Source organism: Silurus aristotelis (assembly GCF_946808225.1).
Source record: "Silurus aristotelis genome assembly, chromosome: 9".
NCBI classification, from domain to species: Eukaryota; Metazoa; Chordata; class Actinopteri; order Siluriformes; family Siluridae; genus Silurus; species Silurus aristotelis.
This window is the reverse complement of record NC_139582.1, coordinates 13,071,856-13,094,813: the sequence shown is the minus strand read 5'-3', so window position 1 is coordinate 13,094,813 and position 22,958 is coordinate 13,071,856. Positions and strand designations below refer to the sequence as shown.

Below are 22,958 nucleotides of genomic sequence, written 5' to 3'. Positions count from 1 at the left end.
TGGCCCACTGACTCTACAGTTTTACAAAATAGTTGTACAGCTTTTTTTTTCTAATTTAGAACGTTGTAGCATTATGTTTGCTATGTCCTACATATACACGCTTTTATTCTCAGCTAGTAGAATTGTACAAATAGTAAAGTATAGCAAATAATGTTAGCAAGTAACCTGATGTAGGCTAATTGTAATATTGCAGAAGTACAATTTATATAGAACACTAAATGTAATGTAAATAAAATTTAATGGCTAAATTATTGAGAAATAACAACAAACAGGTAAATAGTATATGTAGGCCACACATATAAGTGACAGAAATACTGTAGTAAGTGGACAGGCATGTCTACAGTCGACAAAAGTAGTAGCTTCACAGGTCACGTCTCAAGTGACAGATGTAGTAAATGGACAGGTCACACATACAAGTGAAAGAAGTAGTAAATGGACAGGTTACGTCTCAAGTGACAGAAGTATTATTTGGACAGTTCACGTCTACAAAAGGGAGACGTAGTAACTGGACAGGTCACGTCTACAAGAGACTGAAGTAGTAACTGTACAGGTCACGTCTACAAGAGACTGAAGTAGTAACTGGACAGGTCATGTCTACAAGAGACAGAAGTAGTAACTGGACAGGTCATGTCTAGAAGAGACAGAAGTAGTAACTGGACAGGTCATGTCTAGAAGAGACAGACGTAGTAACTGGACAGGTCATGTTTACAAGAGGCCGACATAGTAACTGGACAGGTCACGTCTACAAGAGACTGAAGTAGTAACTGGACAGGTCATGTCTACAAGAGACTAAAGTAGTAACTGGACAGGTCCCGTCTACAAGAGACAGAAGTAGTAACTGTACAGGTGACGTCTACAAGAGACAGAAGTAGTAACTGGACAGGTCATGTCTACAAGAGACTAAGTAGTAACTGGACAGGTCCCGTCTACAAGAGACAGAAGTAGTAACTGGACAGGTGACGTCTACAAGAGGCAGATGTAGTAACTGGACAGGTCATGTCTACAAGAGGCAGATGTAGTAACTGGACAGGTCATGTCTACAAGAGGCAGATGTAGTAACTGGACAGGTCACATCTCAAGAGACAGAAGTAGTAACTGGACAGATCACGACTACAAGAGACAGAAGTTGTAACTGGACAGGTCACATCTCAAAAGACAGCAGAAGTAGCTTGACAGTCATGTCTACAAAAACAGATGTAATAAACAGAGAGGTTACACCTAGTAGTGACAGAAGAAGAAGTAGTAGTAGTACCTGAAGAGGTCTCACCTACTGTACAAACAACAGAAGTAGTAACTGTAAAGGCAACACCTATGAATGAAAGAAGTAGCAACTGGACAAGACACAAGTACAAGCAACGTGGCGGAGAAGTAATAAATGATTAGGTTACACTTAGTAGTGACAGAAAGAGTAAATGTTTTTAAGTGACAGAAATGCAGTAACTACATATCCACAAAACACAAACTGCAACTTATTATTTTCTGTTAAATCATTTAAAATGCAGAGCATTGCACCACAATGTTGTGTTCTTAAAATGAGTAGCAATAATGTGTTCAGTCATCTATTGGTGATACCATTAGCATGGTTTCTTAAGATTAAGTCACTCATGTGTTTCATCAGTGAATATTTTATCTTCCTTCTCCCATTTCTTTATTTTCCACAACCAGTCATCTAGCAACAACAACAAAAACAACAGCAAGAGTTTTGGCAGCTGTCCTTCAGCTTTCTGGAAAAAACAGTAAGGTCTTTATTAATCCTCACGCCCGTGAGGCAGCATCAGCGTGACTTAGGAACAAGTAAATAAAAGGAAATTTTCTCATCTGAGAATGTGACAGAATGCATTGCTTTCATGAATCAGACGGCGGCCGTACAGCAAGTGTTAGAGCGAGTCCTGAGGGAGTGTGTGTTTTCATGTGAGCTGTGAAAGGTGTTTGACTTAGTGATAAGGAGCCATGACTGAGGAACTCATGTGGTAGACACACTCACACCCAGAAATTCACACACACACACACACACACACACACACACACACACACACACACACACACACACACACACACACACACACACACACACAAATCCCATCTCGCTTGAATCGTGTATTCGTTAGTGTCCTCCTGTAACGAGGGCTCTCAACACACGCAGGTAAGCCGAGGTTCTTGTTTAGTTTGTTGACCAGATTTCTCTCTCTCTTTCACACACACACACACACACACACACACACACACACACACACACACACACACACAGACACACACACGCATCTCTGAGGACCACTTCAGGTTCTCTCCGGCTGAAATAATTGGGTTGCAATAATAAAGCAGGGTTTGAAGTCAGAGTGCAACAACGCTGTTGCTTTTTATTCTCGTTTATTCATTTCTCTCGCTCGGATCTGAAGTTGAGACACCGCATTCGCTATTCATCATCTCCAGACACTTTTCTGGACAAAAGAACAGTAGGGAGAAAGAAGAACATACATTTTGTGAAGGGCAAAGTTTACATTAATTCTGCAGTCATGTCAACATAATTATCACCTTCTGACTGGGAAACTGTTCACATTGACCTTTATGTATAATTAGTCATTAAACCAAAACTTTGCTCCATTCATTTTTCTTTCTTTCTTTCTTTCTTTCTTTCTTTCTTTCTTTCTTTCTTTCTTTCTTTCTTTCTTTCTTTCTTTCTTTCTTTCTTTCTTTCTTTCTTTCTTGCTTGCTTGCTTGCTTGCTTGCTTGCTTGCTTTCTTTATTTCTTTTCTTTCAATTAACAACTTTGTGCTAAAGCTGGAAATGTAACAGCTTTTCATTGTCTAATGTCTTCATTGCCAGGACAATTTCTGTAAAATGAGATTTCAAACTAGATAAGCATCTCTTTTAATTTCCAGATGTAAATAACAGGTTTTTATGGCTCCGTTCTAAAACACTGTTATTTCTATAGAAACTGCTCATTCACAAGAAACATGGTGAAGTAAATGCTTTTGTTTAACCTTTATGGAAGGAGTCTCCAGGGTCAGTTCTTTGTAACAGTCAGAGGTAAATCTGTAACGCTACATTTTCTGACATCTTCAGGACAGAGGAGGCTGCGCTGCTTATACTATTATATACTATTATAGCACACTGATCTCCTCAAGTGCTCTGAAGAGTCGACTAAATAATGCAGGAAGCTGAAAGGATGGCAAACTGTTGCTCTTTGACAGACGCACACACATATACGCATACGCACACACACACACACACACACACACACACACACACACACACACACACACACACACACACACACATACACAGGAGGAGATTTTCTCTGCAGTTTCTACACTGGTGTTTCAGCATCCAGTACCTGTGGCTTTAACACAATCCTCCTCGCTGCTGAACAGGCACTTAGCCGAGCTGTCAGAACGCACTTTACAAACAATTACCGCACCATCTGCACTGTCACAACATGCATTAGCATTTGCGTTAGCTCCCCGCATCAGCTCGCCTTGTTTTATGTCAGCACACACCTAGTTCTACTACCTCAATCATCACATACAGTAAAAAAAAAAAAAAAAAAAATACATTAAAGAATTGCATTTGTGTTGCATTGGTTTGTCCGAAATGTATATTGTTTCATTGACTTAAATTTATAAATGCATTTTTCAATCTTCCTTTTTTTTTTTTTTCTCAGCCAACTACTACCAATTACTAATAAACAAGTTACTATTAAACTTCTATTCAATTAGTTGTTTGTTTTAATTAGTTGGTTTCTGTTTTTAATTGTTTTATATAATATTATTATTATGTCTCAATTCTCTGTTGATTTTTTTTGTTTGTTTGCTCTTTTGCTTTTGTTTTGGTGTCGTCTGTTCTGTGCTTTTTTTTGTTTGTTTGTTTGTTTGGTTTTTTGTCCAGTTGGCTGTTGTTTGTTTATTTGTTTATCTATCTGTTTCTTTGTTTGATTTGTTTTCCTGTTAGCTTTTGTTTTCTAGTTGCACCTATGTGATAGAAGAAAGAGTAGCAAGTTTATTTATTCTATATCGACAAAAGTATTGGGACACCTGACTTTTCCAGTCATATGTGTTTTTTCTATAACTGTTACCACAAAGTTGGAGAATTAGGAGACCCAAACCTGTTCCAATATGAACAAGGTTGTTGTGCACAAAACCAGTTTCATGAAGATGTGTTTTGTATGTGATGGAATGAAAAATCTTGAATTGGAACACTGACTTCACAATACATCAGTACCTGACTTTACTAACATCTACTACACTCTGAAATCTAGTGGAACATCTTCCCAGCAGAGTGGATGTTATTATAACAACAAATAGGAACTTTTATAACAGCAAATGGGGACAAAATGTTGAAGTGAGGTTTTTACAAAGCACATACAAAAATCTTATGGTCAGGTGTCCACAAACTTTTTTCTATATAGTTATATAAGCAAGTGATAATCCGGTGAGATGGACAGCATATTGAGTTGAGTTGTTCTCATGTTTAATTGCAGGTACTTCAGTGACACGGGTCACAGCCACAGACGCTGACGATCCGGTGTATGGAAACAGCGCCAAACTGGTGTACAGCATTTTGGAAGGACAGCCGTATTTCTCCATTGATCAAAACACTGGTGAGCAAACTGCGTTTTATTTATTTATTTATTTATTTATTTATTTATTTATTTATTTTTTCTTTTCTTCTCTTTTTTTAAACTTTCACACGCTTCTCAACAGAGTCCAGATGGTCATGAATGCCTTATGTAAATGTACTGTAATTATCTGATTTTAGTCTGATCAGATTTCTTTTTTCCTCTCAGATAATGAGGCTTGTTAATGATAATGCTCCATATGTGTACGATGCGTATTCTCTTTTGTTCAGTCATTGTTGATTTGAAGGGCAAAAAATTAATAAATAAATAAATAACTCTCACAAGTAAATTAAAAAAAGGATGTAAAACTGAAATGAGGTGTGAAGTGAAGCACGCTTGATTCGACAGGGCTTTCAGTCCCATCTGCAGTCTGCTTCCCATTTTTTTTTTTTTTTTGCACTTTCTTATTATTCTAATTGCGTTTTCAGTCGACTTGTTAACAGCGTCTGTGCGCGAAATGATTAAATAATTGTGAAATTAATACGCAATGGGATGGAAATGTGGAAACATTCAAGTTAGGAACCTGACAGCAAACAAACAAGGCCTGCGTCCATTCAGATTGTGTTTAATCACTAAATCTACGTTGTTGTATTGATTAATTTTCTCTGTAATTCTTCCCCATCGACAATTTGGCCTAATTTTCTTTTTTTTTTTAACTTTCTGTCATAGTGTGAACGTGTGCAGTCGAGAGAGGGAAGTTGTGTGTTGTGCTTGCGTGATTAGTGAGCGCATGCAGATGGCTCATTCGAGTGAGCCAGATGTTTTAATGAATGTTAATGAAAAGTAAAAGGTAAAGGGAAAACAGCCATTAGGATCCATTTGACACTTTGAGCACTACGCAGGAAATGAGATGCGGCCGATGAATAAGTAAACATCATCACGCTCCGACTGATCGCTCCCTGCTTAATTGTTAGCAAAGAATGGAAGAAAAAAAAAGTACAAATATCTATATGGAAATTAATGTTTGTAGTTTCTCCAGTCTGTGATGATGACTGGAAATTAATTTAAATAATTAAACAATAAAACATTGTTATATTGGATGAACATCCGAGCGGAAAAAATTACGATTAACTTGTTCATGAAGTATGAGTCATAAACAGTTAAAAATTCTTTAATGTGTACATATATTTTGTTTTCCATCGTTGCCGAATGAAACGATTCCTACATGTGCTGAAATGTCAGAAAAAGTTGTTTTCAATCAATATTAAAACACTGTTATGCCGAAATGTGGCTTATTCTCTAATACAACGCATAGATTTATTTTTAATTATAAATTCTATGGCAAATAATCAAAAAACCACCCTATACATCAATTAAATCCATTATGCACATGACATTAGATACTTTATACACTCTGCAGAATTCTGCACAAATGTACATGTTTTTGCGAATACCTTTATATATACAGTATATGTCTATTTATTACAAGTACACTGCTGTGACCTCTGTTCTCTATTGCACCGACTCTTTATACCAACTTTCTATATTGCATTTAGAATGAAACCGCATGATGAGAGAGAAGAGAAATGGTATTTCGATTCCTCTGTTTGTCTGCACATATAGTGACATTGACAAATAAAAAACCTTGAAACCTTAAAACCTTGAAAACATCGCTGATAATTCTGTATTCCAATTGGTCAAGTGATTTATTAAAAGATGACATAATGTGAGGCTTGTAATCAGGCCTCATATGAAATTCCATCTTACATCATCTATACAAACAAAGAATTCAAACGACTTATGTACAAGATTGGACATAAATGCCTGTGGATGAATGGAGCGTGTGTAATTCTGTCTGTTTTTGAAACATTTATGAATGGAGGCTCCAGTGGCTGCTTTTCCAGTGTCTGCCTATTCATTCTCACTGTGGATTCAGGTTCAGTACATAGGTACATTTGTACTATATATTTCAGAGAGAGAGAGACATTCACTCTTTCTTCTATTTATCAATGATATATCCATTAAGGTGAACATATAGAAGCTACACTACAGTGCACATGTTCCTGTTTATTATTAATATTTCGTTTTATTTTTGCTTCCAGTAGCCATCAGTTTAATACCTCCCACTCATTAGTGGGCGGAGCTGACATGTCTGTACTGTACGTGTCTTTCCAAAAACGTTTAACTCCCACACCCATTCTCTGACCTGCTGCCTGCTTTTTCACATCTTACTAAACTCAAAAACCTCGCAGTCTGACTATGTCATGGTGACCTAGCAGATGCCCAGAATGGCCCGTCCCTGCAGGGGGTCCATTTAGTCCGTCTGTTACCTCGGCTGATTTCATGTTCACTGGGTTTCTGCTTGAATTTGAAAGATGTGAACAGCAAAAAGGAGCCAAAGGCAATAGACTGGATTAAAAAACACAAATGAAAAATTGACATTATATATATAAAAAAATGAAAACAAATCGAGTCAACCAACCTGGTTCTTGTAATTTATAGATTTTTTTTTCCCTCGCAAATCATAAACATTACAAATAATAATAATAATAATAATAATAATAATAATAATAATAATAATAATAATAATAATATAAATACTACTACTACTACTACTACTACTAATAATAATAATATTAATAACTCGTTTCACATGCTTTTTTAGCATTTCAGATTTCAGGATTAAAATGACTAAATGTCTAAGAATGACCCATATGTAAAGGATTAAGGGTAGTTGTACTGCTAATACATGCATTTTGGATTCATGGATCATTTAATTTATAGATGTTGTGTAAGAACATTAGACAAAGCAATAAAAAATGACTCAATACTATATTATATTTTTATTTTATAAATAATTGAATAGTTTACAAATAATTCATGATTGTATTACGATTTTATTAAATAAATTTAAAAGAATGTTTTCTTGTTTTCTTGTTTTCCCTTCAAAATATTTAGTAAAAGAAAATGCAACACAGTCATACGAATAATAGCTATTGCTCTGAAGGGTGGGGTTTTTATGGTTCAAAGCGATAAGACTTTGAAAGGACGGAAGAAAGCAAAAAAAATATATAAATAATATAAAAATAAATAAATAAATAAAGAAAGAAAGAAAGAAAGAAAGAAAGAAAGAAAGAAAGAAAGAAAGAAAGAAAGAAAGAAAGAAAGAAAGAAAGAAAGAAAGTAAAAAGATCAAAGGCGTTTTTTTTTTTTTTTTTTTCTAAATCTGGTCGGATATAGTGAGCTTTCTTTTCATGTGATGATGCTACAGGTCTTCTTCTTGTCTGAATGGATTACATACAGCTCAGGATGCGCTTTATTCCTTTCAGCTATGACAAGGCAGAGTTCTGTGACTCACCAGCCTGCATTACAAGCACTTAATGTCTGGCTTTTGAAGAGGAAATGGGGGGAGTTCAGTGGCTATGGCATGTTCCTAAGCCTGTGGTAACTAATGTATTTTGGGCTACAGATACAGATACATAGAAGGAATACGGAAGGAAGGAAGGGAGGAAGGGAAGCAGGGAAGGGAGTGGATACAAAAATGAAGGAAGGAAGGAAGGAAGGAAGGAAGGAAGGAAGGAAGGAAGGAAGGAAGGAAGGAAGGAAGGAAGGAAGGACGTTATCGTGTATAACAGCTTGGTATGCTGTTATATTGCTATATATATTGAAGATTGCAGCAATATTTATTATATACTTTGGCTGTACCTTTTCCATTGTTTTTGTGTTTCAGTGGATATAAAAGATCTACACAACTTTATAAAATTGCAGTTTTTAAAAAAACATTAAGACAGAATTGGGGCTTTTTCAGATGTAAATAGATTTCAAAAGAATTCACCTGCCATCAATTAAATTAATTATGATTAAACCCAGATAAAAGTCAGATGTTGCTGTAGCATTTGCTTGAATGTGTATGGCTGCCTTCTACTAAGAGCCATAAGTCACAAATAGTTCAAATTATCATCAAAATGTGGAGATTTGCCAGCATAATTGAAGAAAGGACTAGGAGAAAACTTATCATGGAGGCTACCAAGAGACTAACAGCAACACTGAAGGAACTACAGGAATGCCTGGCAGGTACTTGTCACTCCTTGCATGTGATTACCATCTCCTGTATTCTGCACAAGTTTGGGCTGTGGGGTAGGGTGGCAAGATGAATATGAATTATGCCAAAAGATTAATTCAATCACCATGAACTATGTGGGAAAATGTGTCACGGTCACATGAGACAAAGGTTATAGTTTTTGGCAATATTTGTAAAAGGTATGTTTGGCATAAAGCCAATACAGAGCATCATCCAAGAAACAGCATACTGACAGTGAATCATGGTGGGGGTTGCATTATGCTTTGGGGCTGCTTCTCTTCAGCTGTGCCAGGAGCACTTATCACATTAAAATGGAAAAATTAATATGTAAAAAAAAAAAATATTTTGTAAAAAAGCCTTCTGTCCTTTGTCAAATAGTTGAAAACAAAGAATCATTTAACATTTCAAGATGACCCAAAGCACACATTAAAATCAACACTGTTCCCAGTTATTAAACATTTATTTTATTCTCTTGATTTGTGTTTGTTGGAATATTGCATCAAAGATGTAATACATTCAACATTTGTTATAATTTATTTACTGTAAAATCAAAATTTTCTGGACACTGATCCTGACTTAAAATTGACATGAGGAAACCAAAAAACATCAATAAAAATATTCTCATTTATTTTCAATAATACACATATTGTATGAAGGGTTTTATACATTTTATTTTTATTTTATGCATGAGGAAAAAATATATCTCTGATGAATATTAAGGGAAGTTTGATGCAATTATGAAGCCTTATTGAAATATAAAAAAAATCATGTTTATCTTGTTGCTTGTTGATCTCGTTTTATTTTTTTATGTTCAATGCATTGTTTTGTTTTTTGTTGTTGTTATTAATGATATGTGATATGTTAATTGATATGCTGATGATATGTTATTTTATGATCTGAACTCATGCCTGTTTACTGTATATTTTATTACTGGATATTTATAACATTTTCTCAAATTCTTAGATAAGATAAGAGTTTTCTTCCAGTCATTTACTGTCCAATTCCTCTGTTAAAAAATGAAAATTGTAATAAATCAAAAACCAATAATAATAATAATAATAATATTAACAATAATAATAATAATAATAATAATAATAATAATAATAATAATAATAATAATAATAATAATAATAACAAAACAATGATGCACATTAATCCACAAAACAATGGAAAATTAAAGAACTGAAATACACTTACTTTATTATACCATTTGTCAGGTTCCTTAGCTGTGGTTGTGAACAAGTGTAAAATATTTCCATGGTGTGAATCATAGCTTTTATACTGCAGTTAACTTTTTAGTAAGTTGTTGTTAACAGTCATTCTATTAAAGTAAAGCTAAACTGTGTATATTTAGCACACTAATTGTAGAGAGGTCTGAATATTGCCTTGAAAATGAAAACGTGATAAACTACCCTATGAAATAGTACCTAATGAATAGCTTCTCCCATTACCGTTTTTTTTTTTTTTAACAAAGCCCAAATCCCGGTTGAACCCTCCAAAGCCGAAGCGAGAATCAATGTCTATCTGCTCTGTATACCTTTCAAAATAGGATCGACCCAGTCGGCCAATTATCTCAATGATTTCCTTTTAGTCCATTTTTCCTTCCATGCTTGTCCTATTTTTTTTCCAACTTCCACTAACAAGTTTGTAACTCAATGGTCTGCAGGGTTTTGGGGTAATTCCTACTTGCATTCATGATGAGATATACACAGGTTAAAAAGTGAACAGGATCATTTAAAAAGCACAACCCAAAAATCAGCTCTGATAACTCAACGAGTTCATTACCAACTGTTTTTGTCTTTCATTATTTACGAAAAGATGATGCAATTTTCAGTTTCTGGCTGCAAGAAATCTTTCTTTACCCTAAACCCACTGAAGCTCATGTTAGTAAAAGCTTCTCAGAGTTTTTCTACTTGAGTTGTTCCTTTATGTGAAAGGAAACTCCTAATGTTGACTGTCATGTCTGAATTGTGACTGGTCGAAAAAATTTGTACTTTTCTGAAATAGCAGGTCTGGTAGGTTTGTATGAATGAACTTTTGTATTAGTTCTATAACAACATGTTTAATCAGCTAATAAAGAAGAAATATGGCGTAATATTTGATTTGGTAAAAAGATAAATGTTTTGATGTAGCATTATTAGAAGGCGTCTCCAATGTCAGCATTATTTTAATAACTCAAGTAAAATAATAAAATTAAATTAAAAGAAATTATAAGAAAAACAATGTTCCACAACAACATATATGAAGTATAGTATTGAATGTTGTAGTATAGATATAGAGTATACTATAGAGTGTGATTCTTTTATACACAAAATAAAAAAACACAACATACCACATAATTAACGAATTGAATCAACAGTAAACAAACAACAAAAAATGTATTTGATGCAAATAGTTTTGCAAAACTTAACAAAATTCAAACCAGTCTTTATTGTTTTTTTCGATTTTAATAATATAGAAGTAACAATAGGGGCTGGTTTGCAATTTGTTAACCCGCTATTTCATTTTCATTTAACATTTTCAGTATCCTTTAAAAGCTGCTCCTAGCTCAGGATCCACCCATGTTTTATCTGCCTGGAGAACATCAAAACATAAATAAAAATCACAGGGTGCTAAAAGTTACGCTCAAAACTCATTTAGGTTCAAATAAGGCTAATAGATAAAAAAGAAAATAACCACTAATCATTTAATTTGATCTTTTTTTCTTCATTTTTTATTCCAGCAATCATAAAAGTCGCCCTGGCCGGGATGGACCGGGAGATGAGGGAGGATTATCTGGTGGTCATTCAAGCTAAAGATATGGGTGGTCACATGGGGGGATTATCTGGGACCACCACAGTCACCATAACGCTGACGGACATTAATGACAACCCACCCAAATTTTCAAAAGGTAAAAAAAAATATTCATTATAATGTCTGGAACAGTAAAAAAACACCCAGTTTGTTTAATATCGTAGCGTTGTGTTGTAGGCTCCTACGAGTTCACCATCTCTGAAGACCTCGGCATCGGAAAACCCGGCGGACGAGTGAAAGCAAACGACCGAGACGTCGGAGAAAATGCAAAATCCACATACAGCATCATAGCGGGAGATGAGAAGGATGTGTTTGAGATTGTGACTGACTCTCAAACTCAGGAGGGAATCCTCACTCTGAAAAAGGTGAGAATTTGATTCCAGATCACCCTACAAAAAAATAAAATTAAATAAATAAGGGTAGTTTTATTTGTTAAATGTTTCCAATTACATGCCTTTACATGTAACTGCATTTATTGTAATGTACCGTGCTGTGGAAAAAGTATAGATTATTATTATTTTTTTTACATATTTGTCACACTTAAATGATTCAGATCGTCAAGCAAATTTTAATAATATACAAAAAAATGCATTTTTTAAATAAAGATGTAATTTATAAAGGGAAAATAAGCTGTCCAAACCTGCCCTATGTAAAAAAAATAAAATAAAATAATAATAATAATTACTGCAACACATCATGCTGCAATCAAGAGTAATTTAAGAGCAGATGAGAAACAAAGTATTTGACGTATCACAGCAGTGTGTTGTATCACCACTGATATAAAGACTCTTTGCCAGTTATTGCAAACGCTTGATTGCAGTTGTTGCCGCCAAGGGGGGCATAACCAGTTATTAGGTTTGGGGGCACTTTCTTTTTCACATTGGGCCAGGCAGCTTCGGAAAGCTTTTTTCACCTAATAATTACAACAATAAATATTATAATTTGCATGATAAACTAAATAATTTATAAATGAAGTAGAAAAAAAAGGCAGGCAAACACATTTTCACGAAACTGTAGCTACATATTGTCTATAAACCCATAGATCCGCATATTGCTAACCCTCTATCACAAAGTGCAGATTGGCTCACACATCTACGGACTTCCTTGTGTTCATTGCCAGGTGTGTTTGAATTGTAATTTCTCCAACACTGTCTCTACATTGGCTTCTGCCTTCATATATCTTTGACCACAGCTGTACTCACTTCCATGTTGGATTACTGTCTGTATAAATATACACCTTAGTTTTCTGTCTAAGAAAAATATCACTGCCATGTTTCTTGATTTCCTGATTTTTTTTTTCATCTTTACTTTCAGTTTTTGGTTGCCCACATGTAGTTGTTTGCTGATTGTCCAACTCTTGCCTGTTCTATGTTTATGTCTGCTGTATTGAATTGTTGTCCTTTGATATTAAACAACCCGTTCTTATTCAGCACTCGCATCTGCCACTGCTGTTGTGAGTATTCCCGTTATATAACCATTATAAATTATATATTATCGGTGGCCTTGTGAGCATTTCACACCTGGACTTCTAGTGGTGTTCAAGCTGAATTAGTCCACCTCTTTACCATCATTATGACACCACAACTATAGAAACCATCCAAATTATAACAGCAGTATTACAAAGTGCTGCATCACAGACAGGTATCTCATGCAGTGAGAATGAATGGCAATACTTGAAACTCAATAAATACAATTCAACAAGTTTCCTCTGCTTCACCGCCCACATACATCATCTCTAACAGAAGGATCAATAATAACCCCATAAAATGAATTTAAAATGAAGACAAAGTGTATAATGTAAAAGTATATACAGTTCATACAACTTTTACCTCACCATGTCCAGCTTTTCTTGAAAAGTCCATCTTGTAAGTGTCCTTGTAAGTATATCTGCATCCAAATCCAAATTTTCCCCTCTGTCAGTCATTTTTAAATGAAAAAAAAAAAAACAACTATTTAATACACATGTATATATTTGAGCTTGTGCAGTTTGCTACAGATGCAGTTTGCAAACTCTGACTAGTGCGCTTTCTGGCCATCCAATCAAAAGATGCCTGGATGCCTGCTTGATAGTTTCAGCATGGCCAAGTTGAAATCTGGTTGATTAACAGCCTTTAAGCAGCACCCACTTTACACTCTAAGCTCCCGCAGTGTTTATTTTTGATGAACTCATTGCAGATTTTGACCCTGATGACAGGTGTAAAGTGGCAGCTGAAATGTGATTAAAGAAAAACTCGAACGTAAACAGAAACTTGTTGTCCCAGCAAAAACAAAAGAAATGCTATCAAATTAAAAGTATTGACTATTGGGAATAATATTCCCAATATAATAAAATATAATATAATATTCATGGACAAAAATATATTAAAACATAAGTCAGTGTTTTTGATAGAATTGACGGCTAAATACTGTATGTTATAATATATAAACTAATAACAGTGATAATAATAACATTGATAATAATAATAATATTTTATAAAATGTAAAAAAAAAAAGATAAACAATCACATTGAAGTCTTTTATATTATTGGCCTAAAGGTGTGGTTTCTATAGTAACAGCACACACTGACAAGTTTCCAGCATCAGCACAAATCACCAGTTTATTTGAATCCTCTAAATAATCAGTGGGCGTATGCACTGATGTTGTTGTTTTCTTGTGAGGAGAGTTGAGTTTATTTAACATTTATGAAGGGAGTCTCCAGTGTCGGGGCTTTGCTCCATTCCAACGTAAGGCTGTAAAATATTCCGAACAGAAAAGTTTGGTTTCTTAGTAATATGACAAGCTGTTACTTTTTTTTCCCCCATAAATTCTACAAAACAGAATAAAGAAAGCCTGGTTTGGGACTAAAGCTGATATAATGTAGGTGACAGCAAGAGCTAACTAGATTTAAAACTATCTATAAAAGACGTGAAAGAAAGCTCTTTTCATTGCATTTAATCCGAATCAATGAAGGTTTTCTGTTATTCATACACCATCAGAGATGGTGGTTAATTTGCACAGAGCCACAAACTCTTCTTGTTGAAAACAATTTAGTCAGAACATCTTTCACCAGATTTCTTGATTGAAAAATCATGAAATATTTGATTAAAAAAAAGAAGTTCAATGTTGAAGTGTTTACTCGACTTAATTATACATAGTCTCTATAAAGTCTGGCGAGGACGTCCTTCAACTGCCCCGTGTCCACGGAGTGTCCTTTGTTAGTTGTCTGTTTTACTACAGAACGCCTCGTATCAATACGACTTCCCTGGAACTTATCAAACATAAATATTTTTTCCCAGTAATATAGTTTTAGAAATGTCTAATAAGTGTCTTTGCGTAACAAAAAATTAACAGTCGTCATTTAATATTTTTCAAGACAAACGTTATTTGTGTACGGAATACTCTTGTGCACACTGTGTTCACATTTCATATGCACATAATCTCCATATTCAGTTTGCTTGAATATCAAAGAGCAGACGGCGTGTCTAATAAAGCACCGCATGTTTTAGTCATGTAACTCGCTCGCAAATTATATGCGGAGACAGCGCTGGGAAGGAGATGTCCTTGAGAGATAAGAGCACTTCATCGTCCTCTAATCCTCACCAAGGGCCCATGCATTTACATACAATGGCTTTTCCATATGCAGATCCTCTGATTATTTTGAAAACAAATGCAAAAACACAAACAAATATTCTGCTACAGCAGGTTCAGTATGTCACCCTGACACTCAAGTCCTGCAAGTGGAGCTTCTCGATTCTGTTCGAGGGAAACGCTTTCATCTATATGATTATATCTTTTCTTCAGAATATTGTTGTATATTGATGAGGGCAAAAGTTTGCATTTCCTATAGTTGGGGAATGATTTTCGAAAACCAAAAAAAAACAGAACAAGATGCTGAACATGAAATGTGAGTGCAGAAACATAGACATTTAACTAATGAAAAATAAATAAATAAATAAATAAATAAATAAATAAATAAATAAATAAATAAATAAATAAAAATAATGTAATTAATTAAAATAAATCAAATACATAAACTCTCTTTCTTTTTTCAGCAGTTGCCTAGGTCGCTGCAACTCTTGGGGCCCATGAGCAAGGCTCTTAACCCTCTGTGCTCTAGGGGCGCTGTAACATGGCTAACCCATGTTACATCTGACCCCAGTTTCCTAACACCATTGTGATATGTGAAGAAAGAATTTCACTGTGCTATAATGTACTAGTAATGTACAAGTATAAAGCACCTTTCTTTCCTTTCTTTATTTCTTAGATTTCTTTTTACATTTTATCTACGATATCGTTTGATATTGATGCTAACAAGCTAGTTCTTTTAGTTATCATGTAAGTGATGTAACCCCGGAATCAAAAACTAAAATACAATACGACAATTTCCCAAGTTCATTCTTTTTCTTGAAGAGCACTTTCCCAAATGTCTTATCCTTCATACACAACAGCAGTTTATCGAAAGTGATGATCCATTTATTTGCTGTTATGTAATATTCACAACACTAGTCTGAATGGATACATTAATAACATTTAAAATATAATCTGCATGACTGTTACAGCTGCCATCATAGAAACTGAATCAACACTTTTTGGCCAATCAGAATCCAGGATCCTGCAGTGCTGCTGTGCTGTAAGTCTGTACTCAGAGGTCAGCAGGAAAAACTGGGAAGAAAGTCTCGTTTGTGTGACATTTTGAAAGGAAGTTTTTGCTGTTGGTCTCCGTGCCGCTTCTCTCAGCTCAGAATCTGTCGCCTGCATCACTAATCGTATGATGGATGGCACCTTGTGAGAGTGAGACAAACAACATCCTCCTCACCTCCAGACGCATGTGGAGTTCAGGAGAGATGAGTGGGGAGACGAGCGGTGAAACACCACCTTGTGCTTTTGCCTTGTTTAGCTTCTGCTCCTTTTGTGTATGCATCCATTTTCTCTGTGGTTGGTCTGAATACAGAAAATATTAAAGGCTTAAAGGAGCGATTTAATACCTGAATTCTTAAGGATAATAAAAACCTAAAACAAGTCTCAAAATATACAACGCATTTAGTCAGTAATTAAATCATGCTGAGTTACTCATGGACTGGTTTTTTGATTGTACAATATTTATTAGCAATTAAACTGTAAATTTCAATTAAAATTCACTAATTTATCAAATTTTCTTATGTATAAAAAAAAAATCTAATTTGACAGAAACTGGCTCATATATTTTTTCTGGCTTGGAAATTGACTTTACCCAAACCAGAACATAGCAATAGATTAAATGGATTTTTGGTTGGATTGGAGAAAGTGTTACAGTTTGTGAGGTTTTCAGCATAATTGAAGACCAGCCTACATTTGGTAGAGGCCACAAAAAAATAAAAAATAAATAAAAAATAAAGACAAAATGCTGCTTTAATTTTGAAGTGGAAGTTGTGAGCTTTTTATCTCCTGCCCCCTTCAGGCTGATCCAGTCACGCTTTCAGCCGTATGTGCTGAAGAACGAAATGTCGAAAATGTGTTTCAGGACTCGAGTATGGAGTACAGCCTCCGCACACTTTCCTACACTCCAGACACTTCAGTATCATCCAGAAAAAAAAAAAATGGCATGCGAAAAAAGCAAGCAGTGGTTGTGTGGAACGATGTGGGTCAAGTGACAGCCGTATTTAGCCCCCTCATAGAGGCGTAATGAAATAATGCACCAGGAGTACGGCTGACTCGGTGCGTTAGATCAAAAGGCATGTATTATTATTGAAGAATAGCAGGCCAGGATGCTACTTTCCCCAAATGGAAAAGTTGCACAGAGCACAGAGGCTTGTTGAAACGCTCCAAAATGTGCTAAACTGCACAATCAAGCACCTTCCTGCTGTAGGAAACACAATAATTTGTCTCTTAGTCATCACTTTCAGAGGTATGAAGAAAGGAAAAAAGAGGAAGAAAACTGCTGTGTCGCAGAGTGTGCATATTTTACCGCAGCTCAGTTTGGTCAACAAACCGTTTTTCCATACAGGGCCAGGACAAATAAAAAAGCCGGAGGGGATTCATAGCACTTCCTGTAAAACCCTGAGCAGTATCCATAAGAATAAATCCCGAAGTAGTCAATTCGTCTGATACAACAGCATTTTTTTTTCTAACATTCTAACAATTACAACTTTATTCATTAGAGAATAACGTAATTTGAATGAATTTCATTTTGCGGAATTTCCACATCGATCCCTCACCAGCTTGTTTATTCTCCCGCGTGCAGTCCATAAGACAAAAACAAAACAACACCATGTCATGTTACAGATAAACCGCAAGGTATAGACTTTACCTATAACTGTTACAAAATATTGATATTTGAGACACATCAGTGATTGTACATGTTTGCATTTATTTTATCCGTTTATGTGGAGCATCCTACGGAATGCATTGTTATTCTAAAAACATATTCGACAATTCTAACAAGGGCATCAAGAATAAAGCTGCGATTTGTAAATACTTCATGATTTGTGCACTTCATACACTCAGCTCAACATAAACGTAAAAAAAAAAAAGTTTGTTAAATAATAAAATAATTAATAATAAATTAATTATATTGATCAGTTTGAATTTAAATTTAATACTGTAAAATGGTTATTGCAAATGGTCTTTGACATTAAAACTAAATAAATCAATAATAAAATAAAAATCAAATCAAGATCAATTTCAAAGTAAAGAATAAAATGAATAGAGGAATAAAATAGAATTTACAATATAATAAAAACACAATGTTTGCAGTGAAATTGCAAATATTAGATATTGTATTAAAAATAAAGATACAAAATTTTGAGTAAAGAGGAAACAATGGAAACTCTTAAAATAAGCAGCTTCTTAAAATTTGGGACTTACGGTCACACCTTTCTGCACATACAGTAAATGGATAAAAAAATACAAATGAGTATAATCACTGATTTTCAGTATAAAGTTGATCTGAGATACAAGCATGCCAGTATGTCGAGTACTGAGAAGGCTGAAAAAAAAAATCTAAATAAACAAATAAATAAAATAAATAAATAATAAAACAGGCTACTGGTGCTTTCATCACATTGACAAATATCCATGTGTTCTGATAATGATTGCAAATCATCACCAAATTGCTTTTAGGTGATCCTTTTCCATTGGCTGGTTGCCTCAGAGAACGTATTAACCACGTTAACGTCATGGTATTGTGGGCCAGCGTAATTTTGTTTTCAGCAAGCACAAACATACAAATTATATTTTTGGTGATTGCTTAACAATTTGCAATGCGATTGTTGTGATTGCATTAGATTAACCTTATTTGCAGGCTCATCTAAATCCCAAACAGATGCCGTCTCATCGCACAAATTAATAACACTTCCTACGCTTCAGGTGAGCGCGCCATTATTGCCGCTAAATAAAAATTTTGTTGCACGCCGTTATTGCGTTAGCGGCCGTGTCGTCCCTCATGCTGTGTATCAGCATGACCTGTAGACCCTGTGAGCTTCCATCCATCACTGCTGCTCTACTCATTAGTGAAAACAGATTTTTCTCTCTCTCTCTCCTTCTCTTTTTTTTTCTCCTTCACTTCTTAGATTCTGGACTTCGAGAGTAAAAACTTTTATAACCTGACGGTGGTGGCGACCAACAAACGGGCTTCAGCAACTGGAGCCCCGTTCATGGACCAAACTACAATTAAAATAGTTGTAGAGGATGCAGATGAGCCACCAGCCTTTACAAAGTCTACTTATGTGTTTGAAGTGCACGAAAATGCCGCCATTAACACCGTCATCGGAACTGTTACAGCCCGAGACCAGGATGCTACTCGCAGCCTCATCAGGTAATGAACTTTTACTTTCTTAATCCACTTCCTCAGACCTATGAGACAATTCACATACATAATCTAGTTTATCAATCCACTACCTCAGTTTACCTGCTTAGACAGTTACGCCAGTCCACTTCCTCAGTTCTTTTTCTTAGGCCATTTCCTCAGTCCACTTTCTTAGTCCACTTCCTAATTCCCCTTCAGATTATTCCCTATAAATTTTGTAAATCAGTGCATTTTTATTTACTTTACTAACAGCAAATTCATGAGGTATTTCATATTTATCATTTACAAAATTTACAATTTCTTAAATGACACAGTAGAAGTAAACTGATGCTCTAAAGAAGGCATTTACAAAATTGTAGAGATACAGTGTATCCAGAAAGTATTCACAGCACTACACCTTTTCCACATTTTGTTATGTTAAAGTCTTATTCCAAAAATGGATTAAATGCATTATTTTTCTCAAAATTCGACAGACAATTCCCCAAAATGACAATGTGTACGAAGTTTGCTTAAAGTCTTTGCAAATTTAAACAAAATTAAATTCGAAAAAAATATCACATGTACATAAGTATTTACAGCTTTTGCCATGACACTTAAAATTGAGCTCAGGTGCATACTGTTTCCACTGATCATCCTTGAGATGTTTCTACAACTTGATTGGAGCCCACCTGTGGTAAATTCAGTTGATTGGACATGATTTGCAAAAGCACACAACTGTCTATATAAGGTCCAACAGTTGTTATGAAGTCCAAGGAATTGTCTGTAGAACATGACATGTTACATGAACATGATACAGGATTGTATCAAGGCACAGATCCGAGCAAGGGTACAGAAATATTGCTGCATCATTGAAGATTCCAGTGAGCACAGTGGCCTCCATCATCCATACATTAAGGAAGTTTGGAACCACCAGGACTCTTCTTAGAGCGGAGCCTCCAGGCCAAACTAAGCGAAGGTGGGAGAAAGGCCTTAGTCAGGAAGGTGACCAAGAACACAATGGTCACACTCTAGTGTTTCCCTGTGGAGAGAGAACTACAACCATTTCTGCTGCACTCCACCAAACAGGCCTGTATAGTAGAGTGAACAGACAGAATTCACTCCTGTAAAGGCACCTGACAACCTGCCTTGAGTTAGCAAAAGACACCTGAAGGACTCTCAGAGCATAAAAAAAATAGATTGAACTCTTTGGCCTGAATGAAATGAATCATGTCTGCAGGAAATCAGGCACCGCTCATTACCTGGCCAATATCATCTCTACAGTGAAGCATGGTGGTGGCAGCATCATGCTGTTTGGATGTTTTTCAGAGGCAGGAACTGAAAGACTGGTCAGTATCAAGGGAAAGATGAAGGCAGCAATGTACAAAGACATCCTTGATCAAAACCTGCTCCAGAACTATCTGGACCTCAGACTGAGGTGACGGTTCATCTTCCAACAGGACAATGACCCTAAGCACACAGCCAAGATAACAAAGGAATGTGAATGTCCTTGTGCGGCCCAACCAGAGCCCAGACTTGAACCCGTTTGAACATCTCTGGAAAGATCTGAAAATAACTGTGCACCAAAGCTCCTCATCCAACCTGATGGAGCTTGAGAGGTTCCGCAAAGAAGAATGAGATAAACTGCCCAAATAAGGGTGTACCAAGCTTGTAGCATCATACTAAAAAAGATTTAAGGTTGTTATTTGTGCCAAAGGAACTTCAACAATGTATTGAGCAAAGGCTGTAAATACTTTTGTCTATGTGATTTTTCTCTTTTTTTTTTCGTTTTCATAAATTTTCAAAGATTTCAAACAAACTTCTTTCACATTGTCATTATAGGGTCTTGTTCGAATTTTGAATTTTGAGTTAAATAATTAATTTAATGCATTTTGGAATGAGACTGTAAAATAACAAAATGTGGAAAAGGTGAAGTGCTGTAAATACTTTCCAGATGCACTGCATTATTTATGTAAAATGATATATGTATATTTTAAAAAAATAAAGCAAAAGCTGTTTTTTTGTTTTTGTTTTTTTACAGAACATTAAGAAATTAATGTTTTGAGCAAAAGTTAAGTATAATTTGCATGAGGTGCTGAAATAATATTTTAATAATTAAATTTTTAATAATTTATTTAGTCACACTTTTAATGTGAATTCTTGGCGCTAGATGCAGAGATGTTTGACGAACATCACAATCTCAAACCTCAACATCTCACAATGTGAGAGTGGTCATATATATATATATATATATATATATATATATATATATATATATATATATATATATATATATATATATATATATATATACAGTGAGGAAAATAAGGGGTCTGAAAATTTAATTATTAAAATATTATTTCAGCACCTCATGCAAATTATACTTAACTTTTGCTCAAAACATTAATTTCTTAATGTTCTGTAAAAAAACAAATACTTATTTTCCTCACTGTGTGGATATATATATATATATATATATATATATAAAACCACTATAGGTCCATATCCTATATAATGTCCATAATGTTGAGAAACTTGAGATTTTCCTGAGGGTTTGAGGACTCAGGAAAAGAGCAATGGACTTCTGGCACACTGTGATTTCCTGCTTTTCTTCACAGAGTACTCTTCAATGAAGAAAAAAAAAAAAAACAAGGGCACCTTGCCTATAGGTTATATGGGCAATTTCTCTGTGTCCGGTGCAGCGTTTCATTAACTCTCCTGTGGGTTGCCATGTTTCAGGGACAACACTCAACAGGTTGTGTAATTACACTGGGAATTGGGAAAAGAAGAAAAAATTGGGTGTATTTTTCTCCTTTCAGAGTTCATTCAGAGTGTGCATCTGATGATTGCTGTGTTTATTTTTAATTCATCCCGATGTGGGAAGTCGGATATGCCCTTATATGAAAGCACACTCTAATGGTCTTAAACATCTGTCTGCCAATGCTGTGTTCTCATTTTGGCGCTAATCACTTTGTAATAACACCTCAAACATTTTATCTCAATGGGAGTGAAAATGAGAGTGAGTACACAGCTAAGGGGAGGAACGGCACAAACGTCATCCTGCATAGCGGAATATACTTCAGCATCATCATTCAATCTCTGTCCACCTGTAAGTTATAGATTCTGATTGGTAAGAAGGTGTTGATTCATTTTCATAGAACAGCAGCTCAGGCTTGATTAATGCTCTCTTTCCATGTTATTATTTTCATAGTGACAGCTCATTTTGCAGGTTATGAAATATCCATCTCCATTGCCAGTGATTTGTAACAGTCAAAGTTAAAGCTGGAAATTAAGATTTATTTTATACACACACATATATATATATATATATATATATATATATATATATATATATATATATATATATATATATATATATATATATATATATACATTTTTTTATTTATGCTTTAGGGTTTCTCACGATGACAAGCTGTGATTTTTGTGTCTGCTTTATCCAACTTCACAACACTCAAGAGGGAGAGCTAAAAAAAAATAATTTCTGGTTAGTTTATGCTTTTCCAAAGGGATTTGTTTTTGCCTCCATACGCCTTCAGAGCCACATGATTACAAATCGTCCCACTTGTAAATCTCTCTGAAAGCCAATTGAACAGATTTTCAGTAAACCACTCACGGGAAAGTAAAAAAAAAACATTTTACCGATGGAGTTTAACAGCAGTGGGTCCAGTAACTCCTCTGTCATGTCAGATTGCCGTAAACAGCTGTAAACATTTATTTATTTATTTATTTATTTATTTATTTATTTATTTATTTATTTATTTATTTATTT

At 34.9% G+C, this 22,958-nt stretch overlaps 1 protein-coding gene across 2 annotated transcripts in view; it reads left to right on the top strand.

Moving 5' to 3' along the window:
- The window catches only part of cdh8 (cadherin 8), a 136,618-nt gene that overhangs the window by 86,040 nt on the left and 27,620 nt on the right, over window positions 1-22,958 (top strand). For both annotated transcript variants that reach the window (XM_083550863.1, XM_083550864.1), the window contains exons 4-7: window positions 4,478-4,597; window positions 11,359-11,526; window positions 11,607-11,794; window positions 18,957-19,201. In XM_083550863.1, coding sequence (XP_083406989.1) covers window positions 4,478-4,597; window positions 11,359-11,526; window positions 11,607-11,794; window positions 18,957-19,201 — 721 coding nt within the window. The remainder of the gene's footprint in view (window positions 1-4,477; window positions 4,598-11,358; window positions 11,527-11,606; window positions 11,795-18,956; window positions 19,202-22,958) is intronic.